The sequence below is a fragment of the Onychostoma macrolepis genome, chromosome 14 (assembly GCF_012432095.1).
Source record: "Onychostoma macrolepis isolate SWU-2019 chromosome 14, ASM1243209v1, whole genome shotgun sequence".
In the NCBI taxonomy this organism is placed as follows: domain Eukaryota; kingdom Metazoa; phylum Chordata; class Actinopteri; order Cypriniformes; family Cyprinidae; genus Onychostoma; species Onychostoma macrolepis.
The window spans coordinates 9,001,784-9,023,700 of NC_081168.1; the positions used below are offsets into that span (position 1 = coordinate 9,001,784).

The following is a 21,917-nucleotide window of genomic DNA, read 5'->3' on the forward strand; positions in this document are numbered from 1 at the left end:
TCCAAAATCCTTAATAGTGCTTTCTTCAGTCTGTTGTCCTCTCACATCAAAATCCAAAAATCTCTTTATTATGGATTTGTTTCTTACAAACACACAGCTTTTCACTTTAGATTTTAATAGATGGACTGGAGTCCTGTCAGTTACTCATGAACTATTAATGTTTCTGTCAGCCGTTTGGACTCTCATTCTGACAGCACCCATTCACTGCAGAGGATCCGTTGGGGGGTAAACCAATTTTCCATTGGAAAGTACATTTCAGCAAATTTTCATTTTTTTGGCAAAATATTCCTTCAACATTGAACCAGTTTATAGAATTACATTTCATTACACAAAATTCAAACGTAGCTTTTACTGTGTTATTAGAGCTCAGTGGAACAGATGGTTGTTTATATGCAAATGCTGTGTATTAGACCATGAACATGTAAACTAGTATGGTGCAGTGCCATTAATAAACACTAAAAGATGCAACAGTCTTATTAGGAGAAAAAAAAGAAAGGAGTTTTCAGAAGCATTTTAAGCATAATTTATTTAAAATTTTAAGGTATAAAACCATATTACCCTTCATTGAGTTAGGACTTCATATACATAATTCAAGTTATCAAACACGCAAGTTTACATATCCATCCTTCTTCAGAAAGAAAACCCATTCATCAAAAATATGGGTAACTTTGATCTACTGGTATCATGTTATTGCTAATGTCATTTTCTTTCATGTTCAAGGGCACATACATAACAGAAGTACAGAAAAGCTCTCATTACATTCCTCTGCCTTCTGTTTTCTTCTGCCTGTTACAGGCAAATGAACTAATACCACTTCAAGTAATAAACCTTGAGGTAATACCACATTGTGTCTTAGACTGCTTTGGTCATATTACAGGGCCTTTAACGTAGGTTTTCTCCCATGGTTGCTTGGTGTCACTCATGCCATTACAGACACACCTTTTTAAAAAAGGCACACAGACATAAATATACGAACACAAAAGAATGCCATTGAGAGGAATCGCTCCCCTACCATGGTGACTTAAAACAAAGATTACACATTTGACTACATTTATAAAGAAATAAACAACCTATTCAATAGAATGTAGGCGTAGCCTCACCAAAATCATTTAGTAATTAAAGAAGCAAAAAAGGTCTCACTTAACATTATGAACCAGCTTTAAAAGGGTTTTTAAATTAAATTAAGAAGCAGAACTGCAAAGTATTTTCTTTTGTTCAAATAAGCACCACTAATCGCACGTGCAATGCTGTAAGAAACTCAGATATGGGTAATGGGAATGTGCAGATCTGTGCACCAGTGATTGTAAACACTTACTCTGTGAACGGGAAGGAGGAATGTTGGTATCAGTAAGCTATAAGTGGGGAGAGAGGTAACTGGACTGACCCTGTCACACGAACCAGAGTTAAAGACTGTCCGTTTGGATGTTTTAGCTGCTGTCCTCATTCTCTTGAACGTCCCTGGTCGAGCTCTCATCCACGTTCTCGAGCGAGTCTCCGCGCTGGATGGACAGCTCTGCTGGATCCATCATGGCCAGTTCGCTCTGTATGGGATACAGCCACGGCTTATGATCTGGAGAATTTGCTCCCTTCCACGTAGGGTAGTTCTGACCGGCTTTATGGACGCTTCTTAAGACCTGTGGAATGACAGAGGAGAATGAGGGAGCGGCACTAGTATCAGCGGAAGTGACACTGAACTTTGTTACACAAGAACGAAAAAATGATCAAAGACAATGAAAATGGAATCCAGTTGTACTTCATTTTCAAGCTGTGCAGTGCTTTTTGTTCAGTCACAGCTCCAAATACACCGTTTCTAGTTTCTATCTGGGTCTCCAGCATTTTTGGCAGCACAAAGTATCATTGTGTGAAATACTGCCTATAAAGTCTGACTTCTAAACCGAAGTAAATGGGCCTGTTTTGGGTTTTAATACAACAGTATAACTGGACAAGAAACAATCCGGTTAATCCACAAATAAAATCATCCTCCTCCTTTTAGACCTGAAACATGGTAGTATCATGGTTTCCACAAAAATATTAAGCAGCACAACTATTTTCAACATTCAGAATAATAAAATGTTTCTTGAGCAGCCAATCAGCATATTGATCCTATTTGATCAGATAAATGCAACCTAGAGGAGCACGAGAGACTAAAATCTTATAAAATTATAAGACCTTAACACCTGATCAATGGTCAATGGAAAGACAAACACCTCAGTGTTCAATAATAGTTTATAAACACCAAGCATGATGTACAGTCCATCTTATCAGTGCCCTTTGGACAGAGATACTGTCTGGGAACACTGCACACAGCCCTACCACATGCAGTAATAATTCACAAGACTATGAAATGAACAAAAAAAGCCACAATTCAATGCAAGACTGAGTTCTTGTTCTTAATCAGAAGAACATCTACATCCGTTATCTTTAGATAACAATCTGAACACTCAATGAGGGCTGCAGAGTTATTAAAGATGTTTCTAGAAAGTGTAAAATGTCACTGCTTGCGGTGTTAGTGATCATCACGAATGAATAATAAAGAAAAGAAAAGCGATGCGTTTAAAAGGAGCCCAAGCGACACTCTCTACTGTAAATAAAAGGAATGACTGTAGTCATGCAGCATACAGACAGAACAAGATAAACAAGTTTCACTTTTGGCACAGCAAGTGCTGCGTGAGCGTCTTCAGTACAAGATCTTCCAGTAGGTTACCATAGTAACAACTGTGATTTCACAAGCCTTAAATGCAGGCCCACATTGAAAGACACTCGCATCCTCAAAGAGTACATCCACAGAAACAATAGTAAGAGACGAAGTAGGTTTACTTACTTTTGGAGCCAGGACCTGAGATGCTTTGTTGACAACCCACTTCGGAAGAGACCCTAAAAGATTTAAAACAAAAAAAAAAAATTAAAAAAAAAATTACAAAATAGCAATGAAATTAAAAACTCTTACATCGTAAATAAATTATGGGTGAACATTTGAAATGAAGCAGGGAATCGGTTCATACCTCTGGGATCAGCTTGTGAGAGGTATGTGAAAACGCAGCTGTTAGGCCCTGTTGGTTTAATCAGGTAACCCGTCAGAAGGGAAACGGCCCTTACCAGATCCTTCCGTGGGGGAAAATTCTAAAACGACAGCAAGAGTTTTATAAAGATATGCAACATTTTTAAATGCATGTATTAATAGATTATAATTATTTAATGAGCATAATGTTTGATGTTAAAACATTTTCTCTTACACTAATGTGGGGACATGGATGCAAACTTGTTCAAAAAGAGTCATTATTTTTGCTATTCTTGGTTCTAAATTGATGTACGTAATAAAACACATGATAACAGAAGGTGTAAGTAAATAAAAGACGTACCGGATGTTTCACTGAGAAGTTAATGATCACATAGTCATTTTCAGATGCCTGCCACGAGCGCAGGGTCACCACATCTCTGTTCTTCAATGGCTTTGGGCAGATCCCTGTGAATAAAGGGTAAAAAAAAAAAAAAAAAAAGAAAAGAAACATTTATATGACCTGCAGGCCAATAAACACCCACTACAAAAAAAGGAACAAAGCTGACAAGAACGTTGGCTATAAATACACACAAAAACATGCTCCCATGAGCCTTTTCTTCAGCTCTTATTGTACTGCGATAAGCCTCTGTGCTGAAGTCTTTTCAAAATATGATAGGTGACTACCACGGAGACTAACAAAATCCCACTGGAATGACCATAAGATAAGAAATAACTCCCTAACTGAGATTTTAAAGATGACATGACTCACATGAATAGTAGCCCACATCAGCGTTAGGAGCCAGACGAGCAATGTCAAGACTCTCAAGCATTGTAGGGTCCCATGTCTTCCGGTACAAGCCGTCATGAAGCACATCATACATGGTGGCAGCTGATACATCCTTTATGTTCATCCTACACTGTATTGGAAACAACGCATTTGCATTAGTGTTGTTATGGCAGCAGTACACACGGACTAAACATGTAAATTAAAATGGACATGTTATACAAAGAAAAAAAAAAAAAGAGATTGTGAAGTCCATAGAAAAGATATGTAAAATAAATAAAATTATATTAAACACACACCCTTACATTTTCATAACTACTATTGAATAATGTCTAGCCAATGACCTATTAAACATTTTATGATGTGGTAATGTTAATGTTCCTACTAAAAATTTCCATTTGTTGTCTGAAAACTACTGGTTTAAGTCATTTTAAAAAGGTAATCACGACACCATAAGTTTAAAGACCACACAAATCAAACAATATACGCACGACAACATCATAAATAATTAGATGCAGGCCGACATCTTACCTTGATTTTGTGCACTTTGGAGAGGTTCCCTTTGTTGTTTGTAGAAGTAGATAAAGGGGCCACCTCGACCCAGACCACCATGTCATTTTTATCATATTTACTGACCCAATTCTCCGTGGACAAGCATTGTCTTTTGAACTCATTAAACATGGATTCATCTGGAATGATTCCCGAACCGCGAGACATACCTGAAACAGTAGATTCTCCGATCAAAAACACTGCGAGAAATAACAAGATCCGTTTGAGAGATCTTGCTTCTACTAAAACCGAGTATCTTTGTTCTGTTCGCAAAAGATGAGGTGTAGCTATTATAGTCACAGATTAACTTTTCAAGCTCGACAAGATTTTTCTCACAAATTCCTTACCTGGCGTCAGCGAGTGCGTGTGGAAAAACCTCGTCTCCACTTCCGGTAACAAAACAGGTGTATTACAACACTACAGACTGAGGTGCGCAGCTAGTCAATCAGCGCTGAAGCTGAAGCACGGTCATTTAACACGCTGACATGATCCTGATTCGCTCGCTGGCTTTTATGTTCTCAAGTGAGACTGTGGAAAACTGGCACAAACTGGGTGTGCCGGAGAGCCCGTATTGATTGGTCATCCGGGTGCGGGACCAGTGGTCTCTACTGCTCCGCTGATTTGCATGATTAATTCATAACGGAACCGCTAAGACCAGCTCTGAACTCCGCCTCGTGTTCACCGACCGAAACCCGTCAAATCACCGGCACATCATTCAACCGGCTCGTGCAGTGAGTCATCAGTAAGAAACTGAATTTCATGCCTCTTTCTGTGCTTTGTGTTCTATGGACTATATATGGTACCAACCGTGGGTCAAATAGAACTTCAGAGTTTAACAGCATATTCAATTTATTAAAAACGTTTATTTTAAGAAATGGGCCAAAGAGAACTTAAAGAGTTTAAAAATATAAATATGAAATTTATTAAAAACCTTTATTTTAATAAATGGGCCTAACAGTTTAAAAAACATTAAACCATCATTATTTAACCTTTTGCATACTGCAGTAAACATAGGGTGAAGTCAGCTAAAATATGGGTTATCAGGTCAAATGGGCCAAATAAGGTTGTAGCATCATATCTCTTTACGTTTTTACAGAAAATCACAATAACTGATCTTGCATTATTGCTTTAACACTTGTTGACATGTAACAATAATTTTTATTGGTCTGAGTTTTTTTAAGGCGGGCAGGGCAAAGTGTTTCATGAAGCTTGTCAGAGAAATTGTAATGTAATTGAGCCTGACATAGAAAATTTCATTAATCAGGGTGCTAAAGCAATTATAAGTAAGCTTACCAACAAAGCAAAGGTTTATGAGCAATGTTTTGACATGCTCTTTCAAATAAAAAAGTTTAATTTATAAAAGAAACTTTGTGAAAAAGGTCATTTTAGGTAGAAATGGCTGGTCAAGCTATAAATGGGCCACACTTTTCAGCTAAAATGGGCTGCATACACACACACACACACACACACACTTTTAGACAGAAATTGAGGGTGAAAATAGGTTTATAGGCCTAGATATGTATCCAAACAAAATCTTAATAGTCTTTAAAAAAAATTTTTTTTTTTTTATTGCAGACAGTATGGCAGGAGGACAAACAAAGAAAGGAAACAGAGAGACGAGAAGAGAAAGGGAAAGAAAGGAAGATTTCAGTAAAATGTGCTGCATACACACACACACTTTTACACAGAAATTGAGGGTGAAAATAGGTTTATAGACCTACTGTGTATCCATACAAAATCTTAAGTCTTTAAAAAAAAATACAAGCATACACACATACATGCACACAAAAGACACCAATGCACAGAAACGCACACCTATAAAACATGATCAGTTCATTTTTAATTGCATTGTTTAATTAAATATTCATTCAACTTTCTATTTAATGAAATACATTTATGGAGTTGCTACGGCACACTAAAGAAAATAGTGTCAATTTACTGTTAAAAATAAAATGATTTAAGCTGAAATGACCTGTGTTGTTCTCTTTTTATATTGGCCCATTTTACCTGAATGTTGTGCCGTGGCTCAAGAAGGTACCTGCCGATACTCTAACTCTCATCATTTTAAAACTTCTGTACTTTTTCACATTTAAGTAATTTACCAAAATGTGGCCCATTTTAGCTGACTTCACCCTAATATTATATTTTTAAATAGCCTATATACAAAAGTTTATAACATACAAACACATTTATAACTTATTTAATTTTAAAAATACAAAAAGCATAAAGAGGAACATTGCATAAAACTAAACATTTACCAACTTTTTTTTTTTTTTTGATAAAACTACAATTTTAAAAAGTACATTAAGTCTCCTTTGATCATTAATTTTATATAAAGGCTAGAGAGAGAGATTTTATATATATTTTCTGCTTTTGTGGATATTATTATACAAGTAATATTTATATCAATATTTATAAGGCCTCTTTGATGTATTGTAAAATATGGGGCTTAATCAGTCAATTAAAAATTAATTTGTTGCCACTGCATATAGAGTGATCAACATATAATGAATGAAATTTACTATCTGTAATAATATATATTAATGTAGTCCATTATTACTATCCAGCACTATACAGTCAAACCAAAATTCATTTAGACACCTTCATCATGACTCAAATTATCACATTTTGTTCGTTATAGTTTAGAACATGGGAATACAATATGACAAGAACTCTAGATTTAAACTGTCAGAACAAATTCATCTTGATAATGTCAGATAACTTTGATATAGAAAGGTATGTAATGGATTACAATCAACCAAAAATTATTCAGCTGTTAAATTTAAGTACACATAATACCAATTTAGGTTAACCAATTACCAAGCAATGCTTAATTTTGTTCAGTCTGTGGTATAAAAAGGTTGCATTGGTAATTAAAGAGCAAAACATGGTCAGGTCAAAGTGTGAATATTTTTTTTTTAGTCCCAAATTTTTATAAATTTTACTGGTAGTCCACTGTATGAAGAATTTTTGGGTATGATGTGACAAAATGTATTTTGCATCCTCACTTACATACATGAACTATAATGTCCTGCACCCAGGAAAAAATATCAAAAATGATATCTGGTGGTTTGACTGTATATGTATCTACATACAGAAACTAAAAGCAGCACAAACAGCACATTTGGTGAAATATCTTTATTCATGTGATACATTTTGGTGTCTCTTTAACCTTCCATTTTTTACAGCATATAATAATAGTACTTTGTTCACACAAACTTGCTAAACACTAGTAGACAGCGTATTTCAAACAGACCAACACACTTCAGAATAGCACACAGCTGAGTATTCAGTCAGTGACACGTGACAGAGCTGTTCAGGAGGGTTTTCACTCTTATTTATTTTAATTCTTACATATCAAACCATATTAAATGTTAATGTTGAAAACACCGGTGATGCCCTTTTTTAGTCTTAGTGATGAAAGGATTTGTCGGTTTACAGTTGAACGAGAGGAAAAGCGACAGCACTGGGGGTTCGGTGATACCTCTCCAGCAAATAAAAGCCCATTCAAGCTATACTGTAGAAACCCAGCGTTACAGATGGGGCGTGAAAGTCTTTAACGCGATCAAGATAGTGACACGACTAGGTCTTTGTGATACAGCAGCAAGGCAGCAATGCAAATTATACATCAACCTTTGATTCCCACACACTGCTAACTGCCATTCCGGTCAAGCATACGACACACTGATTCACTAACTAGTGAGATAATAAATAAACACATGAAACCAACAGTCTCACGACGAGCAATACCAAGACGTGTCTGTACACTAAGCAATAGCTGTGTTGAAGGAAGGAATCTAAACATCCCGTTTAACAAAACCTCATTAGTTCTATGCGACGTTAATAGGCTCGAGCAAACCACAGCGCTGTGGCCTGAACTGGTGCACTATGACAACAAAACAAGCAAGGCATTTTGTGTTAAACCGTCTCTAAACTGCATGCTGTTCCTAACTTGCGCAGCAAAAAAAAAAAAAAACAAGGCTGAAAATAAGTGGAATTAGTGTGAATTGCTTTCCATATCCAAGCTCAGAACGAAGTGTTTCGTTAGTACATACACGTTATTACAATTAACGTTAGGTTTTGTAACTACAGTTCTGGATAAGTCATGAAATATCTTAAGTTTTGAGTTTTTAACGAAATTAAATACGTTTACAAAGCAACTTCCCTTTTCTAAGAATGTTGAATCCTAATTTTTTTCCCCACAGCTCAATGCATTCTACATCCATGCAACCCTCCGAAGATTCCTGTATAAAATTAGCCTATCCAGAATGAGGCTCGTCACAAACAAAACCGCTATTTTATTGGCCATACACGTGTATTTCCTGAAACCTTTAAATGATATCTGGTCCCGAATACCATATTTAACACGAAAACATCCAATTATACAGAATATTGTGTCCATGATATCTCACAACAATAATTTCCAAAGAGATCCCTTCTGTATCTTTCTTTAAATAACTACTGCCCAAAAAACACTAACAAAATAGTGTAATGCTCATGTAAAAAAAATCATAAATCAGCAACACAAGTTTACAGCCTCTCGATACAATAAATGAAATTAAAAACAATGTCTAAAATGATGACATCAGCCCCAGCTCTGAAACATGGTAAATTCACAACGACTATGATGGCACTGATGTGTGAAAAAACTCAAGAGCATGTGAGTGTATGTCAGTCTGCAACCCCATGTAATGCCATGCAGCCAGAACAGATGAGAATCTGAATGGATTTAGCATTTAATCTATGCTGTGATTTACTTTTTTCCCCATTAATATACGTATTTTTGGAATCCATTGTAATACAGAGTAATAGCACATCCACACGGTTACTCTGAAAAGTCACTGAGTCGAAGAGAAAGAAAAGGTTGTCCGCTCATGACACGGGGCCGTGAGAGGAGCGAGTGACCACTGAGAGGCAAGCTGTTTGTGTGTGAGGGGGCCGAGTGAGGGGGACGCAGGGCCTGGCGGGGGACGAGGGTGGTTACTAGCACGAGCAGCTGCTCTCGGTAACGGGCAGCTCCGGAGGCTTCTCCAGTTTGATGTCGATCACTGAAAGTTCAGGTTAAGGATCAGTTAGCGTCTTTACCATTGGATTACCTTACATTCATTTCTGTGAGATTATGTCATTATGTGATTTTAAAACCCTGGCTTGTGATCTCCTGCTATCAGGCCGATGCGGACAAACTGATTGTGACATTTTAATGCGATTGATGTCATATTTGTCAGAAGCACTTTACGGTGCATGTGAAGGATACTGTCCTCTTTGCTTTTCTCTGGTGTACTATCCATTCCAGGCAAAGCAGCAGCAACACGACGAAACAGCTAGAAAAAAAAAAAAAAGATAGATCATTACTTAGAAACTCTGATGCTTGGGCCAAATGTACAGAAATCAATGCATTTTTAATATAATATAATATAATATATAATATAATATATAACTTAGTAGTAGGGGAGACTGGGGCTAGTTATCAGACATTTTGCTAAAGTCAACATTTCTCAGATTCTTTTCTTTTTAATTGATAGATTATTATTTATAGACATCTTATCTATAAAAAAAAAACTGGAAAATTTGCAGTTCAATGAACACATTGATCTTTTGTGATAATATTTTTTGGCATGTTGTCATACTATATGGGGTAAATTGTCACAATTATAAACCTATTATAATCTTTTCATGTATATTTAAAATAGTAAAACTATGAAAAAAGTAATGAAACTGCAGAAATAAAGTATTTAAAAAAAATTAACCTGGTTTTAGCCAACAAATATTGTAATTAATAAGCTGAATAAAAGGACTTGAGATAAATGTTTTAAATCCACATACAAAACCACTGCTAGATAACACAAGCATTTGCCTACTTGGACGTTTGACTCAAAATCTCATAGTTAATGAGATATACACTACAGTTCAAAGGTTTGGTTAAAATGTCATTTATTCCTGTGATATTCATCAGCCAGTCTTCAGTGTCACATGATCCTTCAGAAATCATTATGATATACAGAAATTTGCTGCTCAAGAAACATAATATTATTAGCAATGTTGAAAATTTGTTATGCTTAAGTTTTTTTTTGTTTTGTTTTTTAGAAAATGAGATCCAATTTTCAGGATTGTTTGATGACTGACTAGAAAGTTAAAAAGAAAATGATTTGTTTGAAATAGAAATCTTTTGTACAACTGCAAATGTCTTTACTGTCAACATTTGATCAATTTAATGTGTCCTTGTCTTTTAAAACCCCATGCTTTGAACAGTAGCGTATCACTTATAACAACTTTCTCATGTGCAGCTACCCCCAGTCTCCCCTATTTAAACTAAATCATAACTCCCAGTGGGTAGAGATATAAAAGGAATGCATTTCTGATGATACTAGCATTACAAAAAAACAAAATTAAAGAGACTCCTTCTGACAATAAAAAGCAATACAATACGCTAATAAAAATCACAATGCACAAATGAAATGTCTACATCCAGTCTGTGAATTGCAAGTGGTGCTACAACACAACACATAGAAAAGAATCATTCTAGTGAAGCTTGGTCAACATGCAAAGGACATCTGTGACACATGAGGAACAATTCAAGCCGACGAAACAAAACAAAAACTGAAGAGCAGCCCAATAGCACAGTGAACCTGTGAATGTGAGGCGGGGGCAGAATGGCCAATGATGGGTGAGGCAGAGAAAGATAGAAACCAAAGGAGGCACAAGATAGAGTGGTGGAGCGAAGGTAGGCTGGGCCGTCCTCGTTTCTCAGTGATTCTACCTGTTTGACATTGTAGCCAGTCTTTGCGCTGGTTTCAATGAACATGACATTCAGTTCCTTAGCCCTCTGCTCGCCCTCCTCCGTGGTAATCTGTCTGCTTGCCCGGAGCAGGGAGGGGGGAAAGGAAAGAAATACAGACAGACAAAAGAACTGCATCAAGAAGAAGAGAAAGAGACAGAGACTGACTGAGGTTCACATTAGTAATGGGGAAAAAGAGGAATTAGTGTTTTGATAGGACCCCGTCACAGGTTGAAAACTTGAGAAATGGCTAAAATCGTACCACTGAAAAGAGATCACTGCTCTGCAGTTCAACAAAAGGCTATTCACAGAGAACACATTTGCTATTTGAGGACAATCTACAACAAAAAAATAAATGAACACCCTATCTGGGGAAGTGATGATAATGTCGTTGGCACTCGGGTCATTAAAATATCCCTTAAAGCAATTAATATTCTGTCATCATTAACTCACCCTCATGCCATTTCAAACTTGTTTGACTTGCATTCTTCTGTGGAACATGAAAGAGTAACATAGAAGAATAGAAGAATGTCCAAACTCCTTTCCATCCACTTCTATAGTACAGTAAATAGCAGCATGGACATTTTGCTAAATGTCTTCTTTTGTGTTCCACAGAAGAAAAAGTTATACATGTCTGGAACAACATAAGGGTGATAAATGATGATCCCTCTGATGTTATTCCATCACGATTTGTTAAGCAAATCTTTGATACTATTGGTTCAGACATAGTGATGATCATTAACTGTCTAAAGACAGGGACTGTACCTGAATGTTTTAAAGTAGCTTCTGTGACACCGATTTGTAGGGTTGGGTACCGAAACCCGGTACCAATATGGCACCGGTACGTAACCGGTATGTACTAGAACCGAATCAGAACAGAGATTTCGGTGCCATGCCTGAGCGATCGATTAAAATATTTTTCCTTTGTTTCTCCGAAACGAACGTAAGAAGCATCATCACCGGCACCGCACGTGAAAAATAATTTCCCGACTGAGAAAATGCACGTGAACTCACGTCGGAAAGCTCAAATAATACTAGTCCAACAAATCTTTGTAGTAGTAACGCAAGTGTGCTGTTTTCACATTCCTACTTAAAAGCACAACTCGGGAAATGAGAGCATCCGAGGAGCGCGTGAATGCAGAAATTACACTTGCTCTGACTGCAGCAGGTAGCGTTTCATTAACTAGCTAAACTAAACATGCTTAAATTAGGGCTGGGCGATATGAGCAAAAATTCATATCTCTGTATCTTTTGGCTGATGTGTTGTATATGGTATATCTCGGTATTTTGTATTTGGATTAAACAAATAAAGTGAATGTAAGCATGTAGGCATATACTATGTGCAAAGAGGGTTAAAATCACATTGCATTCTAACATTTCAATCTAAAAACAAAAATAATGCTTTTAAAGCAGAAGTTAAATTTACTAAACTAAAAATGAAAATAAAGCACAGACTGAGTAGAAATGGCTGTTTTGATTACCCCATTACTTTACAGTTAGTGCTATCATACAAATACACTTACTTGTAGGTTTAAAATTCTGCATATATCACATTTATTGTCCAACTACAAATATTTCAGCAAAATGTATATTTTAGTCAGAGTTATTGCGCTCCGTCTGTTTGGCGCGCATGTTCTAAATGAAGTCTGTGAAGTTTAGCGGAGAATCGCAAAGCAAAAGCTCACGCACTTCATGACGGCAAAATGGAAATATTTCCATGGCTTTCTAACATTTACAGATGGAGAATATGTAAGTTCACATTACCTGTGAAATGTAAGTATGCATTAAGGGAAAACAGCACGTCTCAAACACATTAAACAGCACGTCTGTCAGCGGCACACGCAACCTTTCTGTCAGAGCCGCTTTAAACTGAAACTATAAACTATGGGCTAGTATATCTTACGAGTTTTTTTTTTAAAGCCCTTCATATAAAGCTTGTCACGTTTAGAACAAATTGTATTATGCACTTTCTCTGCAGCAGTTCAGTCTGTGTCCTCCCTAGATATATTTTCAGCTGCGCTCGTATCAAGCTTGTAAAGAATATATCGATATATCACGGTAACTCAATATACCGCCCAGCCCTAGCTTAAATTAAAATGCCTAAAACTAAAATTATCTTGTATTCACGTTTTTAAACCTGTTGTCCAACAAAAGAGAACATTATAACCTTTTTAGTCCACAGCAGTTAAATGCTTCCTTTTGTGATCTGATGTAGCTTCTTGTCACAGAATGAGGCAGAAAATATGTTCCATAGGCTACTAATGCATCGATTAGCAATGGATTATAAATATACTTAATTATTACGAAAATACCAGCGATGGCTTGAATAACACAGATAAACTATATATTGTTGTAGTCGAGTGTTTAATGTATTTGTTTTATCATTCAAAACATTTATATCTTCTGTTTACTCAGTTACAGCAATAGCAATGCCTTTGTCCATATTGGGGATTTCCTGGAGCTTCATGAATTGCATAAATAAAGTGTTTATATATACATATACCTGTGTATATATATATAACAAGTATCGGTTCAGGTACCGGCACCGTTTTAAAAGTATCGATTTGGCACCGGTATCGAAAAAAAACCAAACGATACCCAACCCTACCGATTTGTAAGAAGCCCTCACTTGATACTGCAGTTTACCGATTTCTAATTTGCCGTTTTTATCAAAAATTCTAGAAAAAAATAGTACTTATGCAATTGCATAACTGTATTTACGATATTTTTCAGTCTGGCTTTAAAAAGTTACACAGCACAGAGTCTGCCCTTTTAAAGGTTTTTAATGACATTTTAACATCTACTGATTCGGGTAATACTGTGGCCTTAGTGCTTTTAGATCTCAGTTCAGCGTTTGATTTTGTTGACCATGGTATTCTCGTTGGTATTCTCGCCTATCGGTTCGATCTTTAGGAGATTTGATGTGTCGTATCATTGCTATGCCGATGATACCCAGCTTTACATGCCATTTAAGCGCAATGACAAGTCTGCTTTATACCAACTAACTGCCTGTCTCCAAGAATTGAAAGCATGGCTTACCGATAATTTTTTGCATTTGAATGACGATAAACTCAAATTATTCTGTTTAGGCCAAATGATAAAACTGATCAGAGCATTGTTGATCTGGGCCCTCTTTCCCCGTATTGGTCAAGGATTTGGGCATTATACTAGACAGCGAACTAAAGCTAAACAAACAAATTAATTATATTTTGAGTGCCAGCTTTTACCATCTGCGAAGATTAGCGAAAGTTAAACCTTTCCTAAACAGGAAGAGTTTTGAGATCGTAATTCATGCTTTCTTTTCCTCGCGACTCGACTATTGTAACTCGCTATATTACGGGCTGCCTGTCTCATCTACTCACCGTCTGCAACTGGTCCAAAATGCAGCTGCTCGTTTGCTCACAGGCTGTCGTAGAAGGAATCACATCACGCCTATATTATGTTCATTGCACTGGCTACCAATTTATTATCATATTCAATTCAAAATTCTGTTATTTGTGTTTAAAGCTCTAAACAATCTTGCTCCTCCATATCTTTCTGAGTTGATTATTGTACACAATCCAGCTAGATCACTCAGATCACAGACTAAGCATCTGCTTTCGGTTCCCAGAGTCAGATTGAAATGTAGGGGTGATAGAGCCTTTGCTGTTGCTGGCCCCAAGCTATGGAACACTTTGCCATTATCTATTAGAACAGCTATTTCAGTGTCTGAGTTTAAAAGTCTCTTAAAAACATATCTTTTTTTTCTCATGCTTTTAATGTTTTGTGACTGTGTTTTCCTAATGACGCATTTATTTTATTGTGTGATTGGGTCAATGTAACTGTGTACAGCACTTTGGTAAACTAAGGTTGTTTTAAAGTGCTTTATAAATAAGTTGAAATTGGTTAAACTACTCCTTTAATGTTTCTACACTGCATCTGAGGATTTTTTACAAATTTGTTTGACTTCTGACAGAGAATAATTTTGACTTTGTATAAGGAAATTTTAGAACAGCTCCAAGTATACAGTGCTTTTATAGATAGTTATTGCCCAGACCAAGACAGAATCTGTGGCCATTTTCCGCATTTGAGGGGAAAAGTCTGCAAAAAGGGTTTAGATATGTGACCCTGGACCACAAAACCAGTCTTAAGTGTCAATTTTGAATAAATAAGCTTTCCATTGATGTATGGTTTGTTAGGATCTGACAATATTTGGCCGAGATACAACTATTTGAAAATCTGGAATCTGAGGGTGCAAAAAAATCTAAATATTGAGAAAATCGCCTTTAAAGTTGTCCAAATGAAGTTCTTAGCAATGCATATTACTAATCAAAAATGAAGTTTTGATACATTTACGGTAAGAAATTTACAAAATATCTTCATGGAACATGATCTTTACTTAATATCCTAATGATTTTTGGCATAAAATAAAAATCGATAATTTTGACCCATACAATGTATTTTTTGCTATTGTTACAATATACCCCAGCGACTTAAGACTGGTTTTGTGGTCCAGGGTCACATATGGTAAAATGTGTTAAAGTGAGCTAGACAATTATTGTTAGCTGAAAACAATCAATCGCCGCAAAATATTTAAAAGGACACACAAGAGGTAGGAGATGTAAAGAACTTTGTGAATGACATTCATTTCAATTCAACAGAAATCTGCAGAGCTTTCTGCTAAATTCTGTGGCTGCAGAATACATGTGGGTGTTAATGTCACAATTCCTTGCATCTTTCTTTTTGGTTTCCTTGGACAGAACACAACTGACAGGTTTGGTGATTCAATCACGAAAAAATTGTGTTTGAAATGGAGTCAGTTCAATGGGAATCTGCACTAATGTGAGTTTCAAGTGAGGGTGAAAATTTCCCCACATTGATTGTGCATCGGTTTCAAGACGATCACGCAAATATGTTTATTTGAGTTGTTGCTTGTTAGTTTGCTAGGATTGTACTGTAAATGTATTACTGTCATTGTGCGTTTAGTTCATTTTTACAACCGGAGACAAAATGATTTTCCATGGAAATCGAAAATATGTCACAGATTCTATTACATAATCTTAGGTCTGCACTACAGCTCTATCGTTTCACCCACCTGTTTGACGTTATAGCCAGCTTTGGCGCTGGTCTCTATGTACATCACACCCAGTTCCCGAGCTTTTTTCTCTGCTGCCTCTACTGACACTTGCCTGCCATAGTCCATAGTGCAGATGTGGACACAGTTCAAATTAGAATGGATATGAAAAACAAAAGTAGTAATGGGAAATCAAATATAAATCAACACGAGAAAATATGATCAAACAGAAAAACAAAAATGGCACAAATTGCTCAACATAATATTCAAATTAATGACAAGGAGAAAACTGAACATAAAAATAACTTAAAACGTGAAGTCTGAGGGATGAACAAAGGATGTGTTTATCAAACACCTCCAACTGCTGTACCTTTTATCAGCCAAGTCTGTCTTGTTGCCAACCAACATGATAATGACATCACTTCCTCGCTCTGTTCTGACATCATCTATCCACTTTGAGGTTTGCTGGAAAGAGTTGAGATCTGAAGAACAGAGGAGGGAAAAAAGTCAGGCAAGGACTCGTATTTTGTGTTGGAAATGATTGATTAATCGATTGAAAATCAATTTGCACAATCCACATTTGGCAGTGGTCAAATCACACTTGATTCACTTCAAAGACAAGCTTTCTTAGAAGAAAGTGTGCAAGCAGACGGTTAGTATGAAGATCATCAAAACAGAGGACGGTTAAGTTAAAGCACAGGTCATTTCATTGCTGTTAAAAGAGAAGCATGTTAAATCTACTTTTCATTTATTTTTTATACCGTCTATGTGATATTTTGTGTCTGCTATATGATGCTACGACCCTACTTGAATTGTCCCTTGTGGGATTAATAAAGTTGTTAACTTAACTTATGTATTCTGAATGAAATAATAAAAAATATCATTGTTCCCAAGCAACCATACTAAGATAAACTGCCATGACCTAGAAGCATCTGGCGTATTGTGCTAACTGTGCCCTGGAGGCATAAATCCCTGCTGACCCAATGAGTGAGGCTCGGACTCACTGGTGATGTCATAGACCACCACAGCAATAGTGGAGTCTCGGATGTAGCTGGGAATGAGGCTGCGGAAGCGCTCCTGCCCTGCAGTGTCCCACAGCTGGAGCCGAACCTGAGGGACCAGCAAACCGTGGTGTGCAAAGAAAACAAGTGAAAGACAAAGGAGGAACAGAGAAAAGAAGATATAAAGAGAGGATAGGGCAAGGGAGCAGGGTTAGAAGAAAAGGACAACATCAAAGAAACAAAACATGAAGGAAATGGAGAAATGCACCTACAAAGCTGACCAATTTCTGTATTTATAGATCATGACTTCAAGATTTTAGGAAATGAGACACCATCTGAAGGCATTTCTCCATTCCTGTTCTCTGAATGATGCTGCTTTCTGCAAGATGCTTTGCAAATGGCACTCCATATATGCAAGTACTGCTGGACATGTTTTCAGTCTAAACCACATCGCTTTATGGTTTTGAAATATTCATAAAAAGCCCAAATTGTTTTCATAAAGCCCCAAAAATTTTAACTTTATTATCAATTGCATGCTATCATGTTGTTCCAAATCTGTATGACTTTCTTTCTTTTGTGGAACACAAAGTATTCTGAATAATGTTTTTAGTCCATATAATGAAAGTCAGTGAGGTCCAAAACACTGACTTCCATTGTATGGAGAGAGAAAATAAAACTCTCATATCATGTTCATATCCTATCATCGCTTCTCAGGTGTGGGAAAATTTAATATGGAAGTTTAAATTGGAAAATAGCAAAAGAGAATTCCCTAATAGGAACAAAGAGCATTTTATATAAAAAAGTGATGCAACGCCATTAAAAACCTTAAACACAAACAAAAGAATGTTAAACTAAATCCTAAATTTTACAAGCAACCAGTGCAAAAATGCTAAAACTGGAAGGAAATAAGTGTTTTTTTAATCAATACAATGCAAGTCAATGGAGTCCAATGTTGTTTTGGATCCTACTTATTTTCATCTGTCTTTTTGGGTTCTACAGAAGAAAGTAAGTCATACATGTTTGGAACAACATGAGGGTGATTTTTATTTTATTTTATTTTGCTTTATTTAACTTTATCAGGAATGCTCAAATAAACCAGCACACTTATAAAGCTACATGAGTGCCATTTACTCAAGTGGTACCCAACTTGACCCCACCATGTGGTGAAGCAGGAGCACTAGCTACCTACTTGCTATATCATAGACCACCACTGCGGCTGCTGAGTCTCTGATGTAACTGGGAATGAGGCTACGGAAGCGTTCCTGCCCAGCAGTGTCCCACAGCTGTAGCCGAATCTATGACCATCCATGCAGCACAACAGGCATGGGGACCCATTCAGCACCCAGCCATGGAAGAGAGTGGGGTGAGGTGGACAAAGACACAACCGAACTTAAAAAGGTGAAATCAAAATAAATGACAAACTGATGACATAAGTGTGATGAGCTACAAGCATGCACCAGGAATTACGCAAATGATAACTGTGATGAATCTGTGACAGACACAGTGAAATCACCTGACGGACTTCAAATAAATAAATAAATAAAGTTGTCTTATAGACTTTACAGGTGATATTAGAAAAACATCAAGGTGAATGACTTGAGCCAGTGTGTGTCAAAACCATCTACTATACCGGTACTAACATTGCTAGTCAATATTTAAACTAAACCAGGCTTTATATAAACATGCTAGCTTTCCAATTAAACAAAAGGCTTGGACACACAGAGACTCCTTGGAAATTATTCTAGAAACATTGATCTGTCCTACCGTGCGATCTTCCAAGTACATGGTTTTTGACAGAAAGTCTATACCAATAGTTGCCTGTAGAGAAAAACAATGAGTTAACTTGGCGCACACTGCAAAATCGGTCGTTGAAGAATTATTTACTTTGCTTTTTCGACTTTCTATCTTCTGTGGAACACAAAAGGAGATTTTGCAAAATGTTTATACTGCTTTTTTCCTTAGAATGAATGCATAGTCACCAGTGTCTGATAAATAAAAAAATATAAAACTGTCCTTATTCACAGAAAATCTCCTTTGCTCTTGTGCATATTCAAACTTTTTTTATCAAGACACTCTGCATCCAATTTAATATCAAATTTGGTTCACATGTGCATCATATGCAGATGTATAAACATGATTTGAGAGCTACAAACTAAATCAACACTTGTCAATTACCAAATGCAAGTTAAAATCTACCATTTTACACTGCTGTTCAAAAGTTTGGGATCAGTATTTTTTTTTAAGGAAATTAATACTTTTATTCAGCATTTAATGATGCATTAAATTGATTAAAAGTGACAGTAAAGATATTTATAATGTTAAAATAACAAATGTTTCTTGATTACCAATCAGCATATTAGAATGATTTCTGAAGGATCATTTGACACTGACTGACATAATTCAGCTTTGCATCACATAAATAGATTACATTTGCAAATATATTCAAATAGAAAACATTTGTTTTAAATTGCAATAATATTTCACATTATTACTGATTTATTATTGTATTTTTATCAAATAAATCTTGTCTGTTCTTGGTGAGCATAAGGGACTTCTTCTAAAAATATTAAATAATCTTTCTGACCCCAAACTCTTGAAAGCCTCAAGATAAAACACAATCATGTTTGTATGATACGATGTTGCAAGTAAATCCATGACCTGAGACATTTGCCACAAACAGCTTTACATTGCCATTGTCAAAATAATATAATATGCATGTTTTTTTTATTTTATAAAAAATAATGTAAATTTTAAATCTGCCAAAAATTAATTCTGGATGGTAACTACAGAGCTTTACAGCTGTTGGTCATCATACTGTATGCTTTTGTTGTATGGAAAATAGGAGCATGACTATTCTACAAAGTATCCTTTTGTATTCCAAGGAAGATGAGGAATAAAAACAACAGAATTTTTATTAGTAAGCGTTCTTCTTAAATTTCTTATAGGAACCACCACTGAACCAAACCTTCATGTTACAGGTTTGACAAAGTCAGCAATACTTTCGGCAGATATTAGTAACATGGCAAGCATTTGTGAACATAATATGGGCTGTGACAATCACAGTAAGTGTTACCTGATAGGTATTATCGAAGCTGTCATACATAAACCTGGTGATAAGTGAAGTTTTGCCCACTGTGGAGGAAGAGAAAAACAAAGAAATTACAAATAGGGACCGCACAGTAAATGCGTCTCAAACCCTAGTGTGCTCCCTACACATAGACAGCATGTTTGGTGTTCGTATCGAAAGCATAATGTCAAAGATGCTGTTAAGAAGGGAAGGGGATGCACTGGTCTGCAGGATGAGTCTGAACTCTGATCGCTGTGTTGGCAACATGGGTGTCGCCGTCCTGCTTTCACAGCAACATACCGTATCAATACAGACTAAAACAGGCGGTAACTCGTTTACGACAGCTGGCAGATCGGTTTTACTTCCGATCCAGCCATTATGAACAGAAAACGTAGAGGTGACGTGGATGATGTGGCAGTTAAACATCCCTGATGTGGTTTATGATCTCATGATCTTGATTATAACACAGCCGGCTAGTTAGAAACATGCTAAATGCTAACCGCTAGCGGCCATCCTTACAACAGATACTATTGTTTTACACATCGAAACATGTTCATTCACGGTTGTAGCGCAATCTTATTTGCACTTTATGTGTTAAACACGAACGATCGATGTGATCACATATAAAAGGCCTTTTAAGATGGAAGATCTCTATTGTGGCTAAGACCAGACAACACAAACATGCTAATACAAGGACTTGATGGCTTCCTTCGATGTCTACATGCGAGAATACACAAACACCGAGGGGAAAGACATACAAATAACAAGTACTTTGTATGTTAAAGCATAATTGAGTTAATAATCGTATGTCGTATCTTTCTAATATAATGTTAGTTCGGATACTGCAAGGATGTTCAATGCCACATGATGTCTCTGCTCGTGTATTGGTCATGACAACCGTTTTCTGTACATTTTACGGCATTTTAAGTGCACGTCCACAACCGTATCCGTCCAAACTGTCAGATAATTATTTGCTTGTTTATTTGGTAACATGTATCCTTCTGTAGCATCCTTTCACCTGGCCTGTCCGTTTCTCTGTCCACGTCTCGCATATCTCAACACTTACCGCTTTGCTCGCCCAAGAAAACCAGCTTAAATTTCCGCAGAGGGTTGCCAAACTCTCCGCCACCGGTCGTAGTAGACATATTTATCGAGTAAAATAAACAAAAACTATCTAAATATTATTATTTTCTGTGCGCGGACGAAGGACACACTGTACAGTCCAGTGACGGAGCGCTGATGACTCCTGAGTTACAGCGCCTCTTAGTGGCCAGAGATGGACGCGCAGGACACGCTGTGGCCGTGTTTCACAGCCTAGTGCTAGAGAGCTCTGTACCTATGCTGTCTAGGCTCCAGTCAAGCGTTTGAACGCGACTATGATCGCCAAAATGCTGTCTTAGTAGGCAGCTGACTAGATTTTGAGACACAGCCTATGCCTACGGTCATAGCATTTAAATCCTTAATTTTCCTCTCATCTTAGCAGTATTGCGTGAAAAATGAATTGACTGACTTACAATAAATTTTCTTCATATAATTCCTACAATAGCTGTATTTATGATATTATTTATATTTATATATAATTTAAATATTTTATATAAATTTGAACTCATACTTGTTTTAGGGTAAAATCAGTAATATATATATATAAGTATAATAATATATAAAAAAAGTGTATGTGTGTATGTATATA

The 21,917-nt window shown here is 36.5% G+C and overlaps 2 protein-coding genes across 7 annotated transcripts; both read right to left on the reverse strand.

The window, feature by feature from the left end:
• Positions 1-507: 507 nt before the first annotated feature.
• Positions 508-4,826, reverse strand: stard14 (START domain containing 14). 2 transcript variants are annotated; one of them, XM_058797039.1, is made up of 7 exons: positions 4,679-4,826; positions 4,314-4,501; positions 3,768-3,915; positions 3,360-3,463; positions 3,003-3,120; positions 2,822-2,874; positions 508-1,634 (listed from the first exon to the last, which is right to left on the reverse strand). In XM_058797039.1, exons 2-7 carry the CDS (start codon positions 4,497-4,499, stop codon positions 1,428-1,430), a joined length of 816 nt encoding a protein of 271 aa, XP_058653022.1. In that variant the 5' UTR covers positions 4,500-4,501; positions 4,679-4,826; the 3' UTR covers positions 508-1,427. The 2 variants fall into 2 exon arrangements, with proteins under 2 accessions (XP_058653022.1, XP_058653023.1); XM_058797040.1 differs by lacking the exon at positions 4,679-4,826 and having other exon boundaries at positions 3,768-3,910; positions 4,314-4,446.
• A 2,628-nt stretch (positions 4,827-7,454) lies between these two features.
• rab41 (RAB41, member RAS oncogene family) lies at positions 7,455-21,576 on the reverse strand. 5 transcript variants are annotated; one of them, XR_009274066.1, is made up of 9 exons: positions 21,294-21,576; positions 20,234-20,292; positions 18,925-18,978; positions 18,350-18,455; positions 16,530-16,641; positions 16,181-16,274; positions 11,089-11,182; positions 9,586-9,652; positions 9,308-9,379 (listed from the first exon to the last, which is right to left on the reverse strand). XR_009274066.1 is itself a non-coding variant. In XM_058797050.1 (8 exons), the coding sequence occupies exons 1-8, from the start codon at positions 21,370-21,372 to the stop codon at positions 9,315-9,317; spliced, it is 636 nt and encodes a 211-aa protein (XP_058653033.1). In that variant the 5' UTR covers positions 21,373-21,564; the 3' UTR covers positions 7,455-9,314. The 5 variants fall into 5 exon arrangements, 4 of the variants coding, with proteins under 4 accessions (XP_058653033.1, XP_058653032.1, XP_058653031.1 ...); XM_058797050.1 differs by lacking the exons at positions 16,181-16,274; positions 18,350-18,455 and adding an exon at positions 17,164-17,269 and having other exon boundaries at positions 7,455-9,379; positions 21,294-21,564; XM_058797049.1 differs by lacking the exon at positions 16,181-16,274 and having other exon boundaries at positions 7,455-9,379; positions 21,294-21,557.
• Between the last annotated feature and the right edge of the window lie 341 nt (positions 21,577-21,917).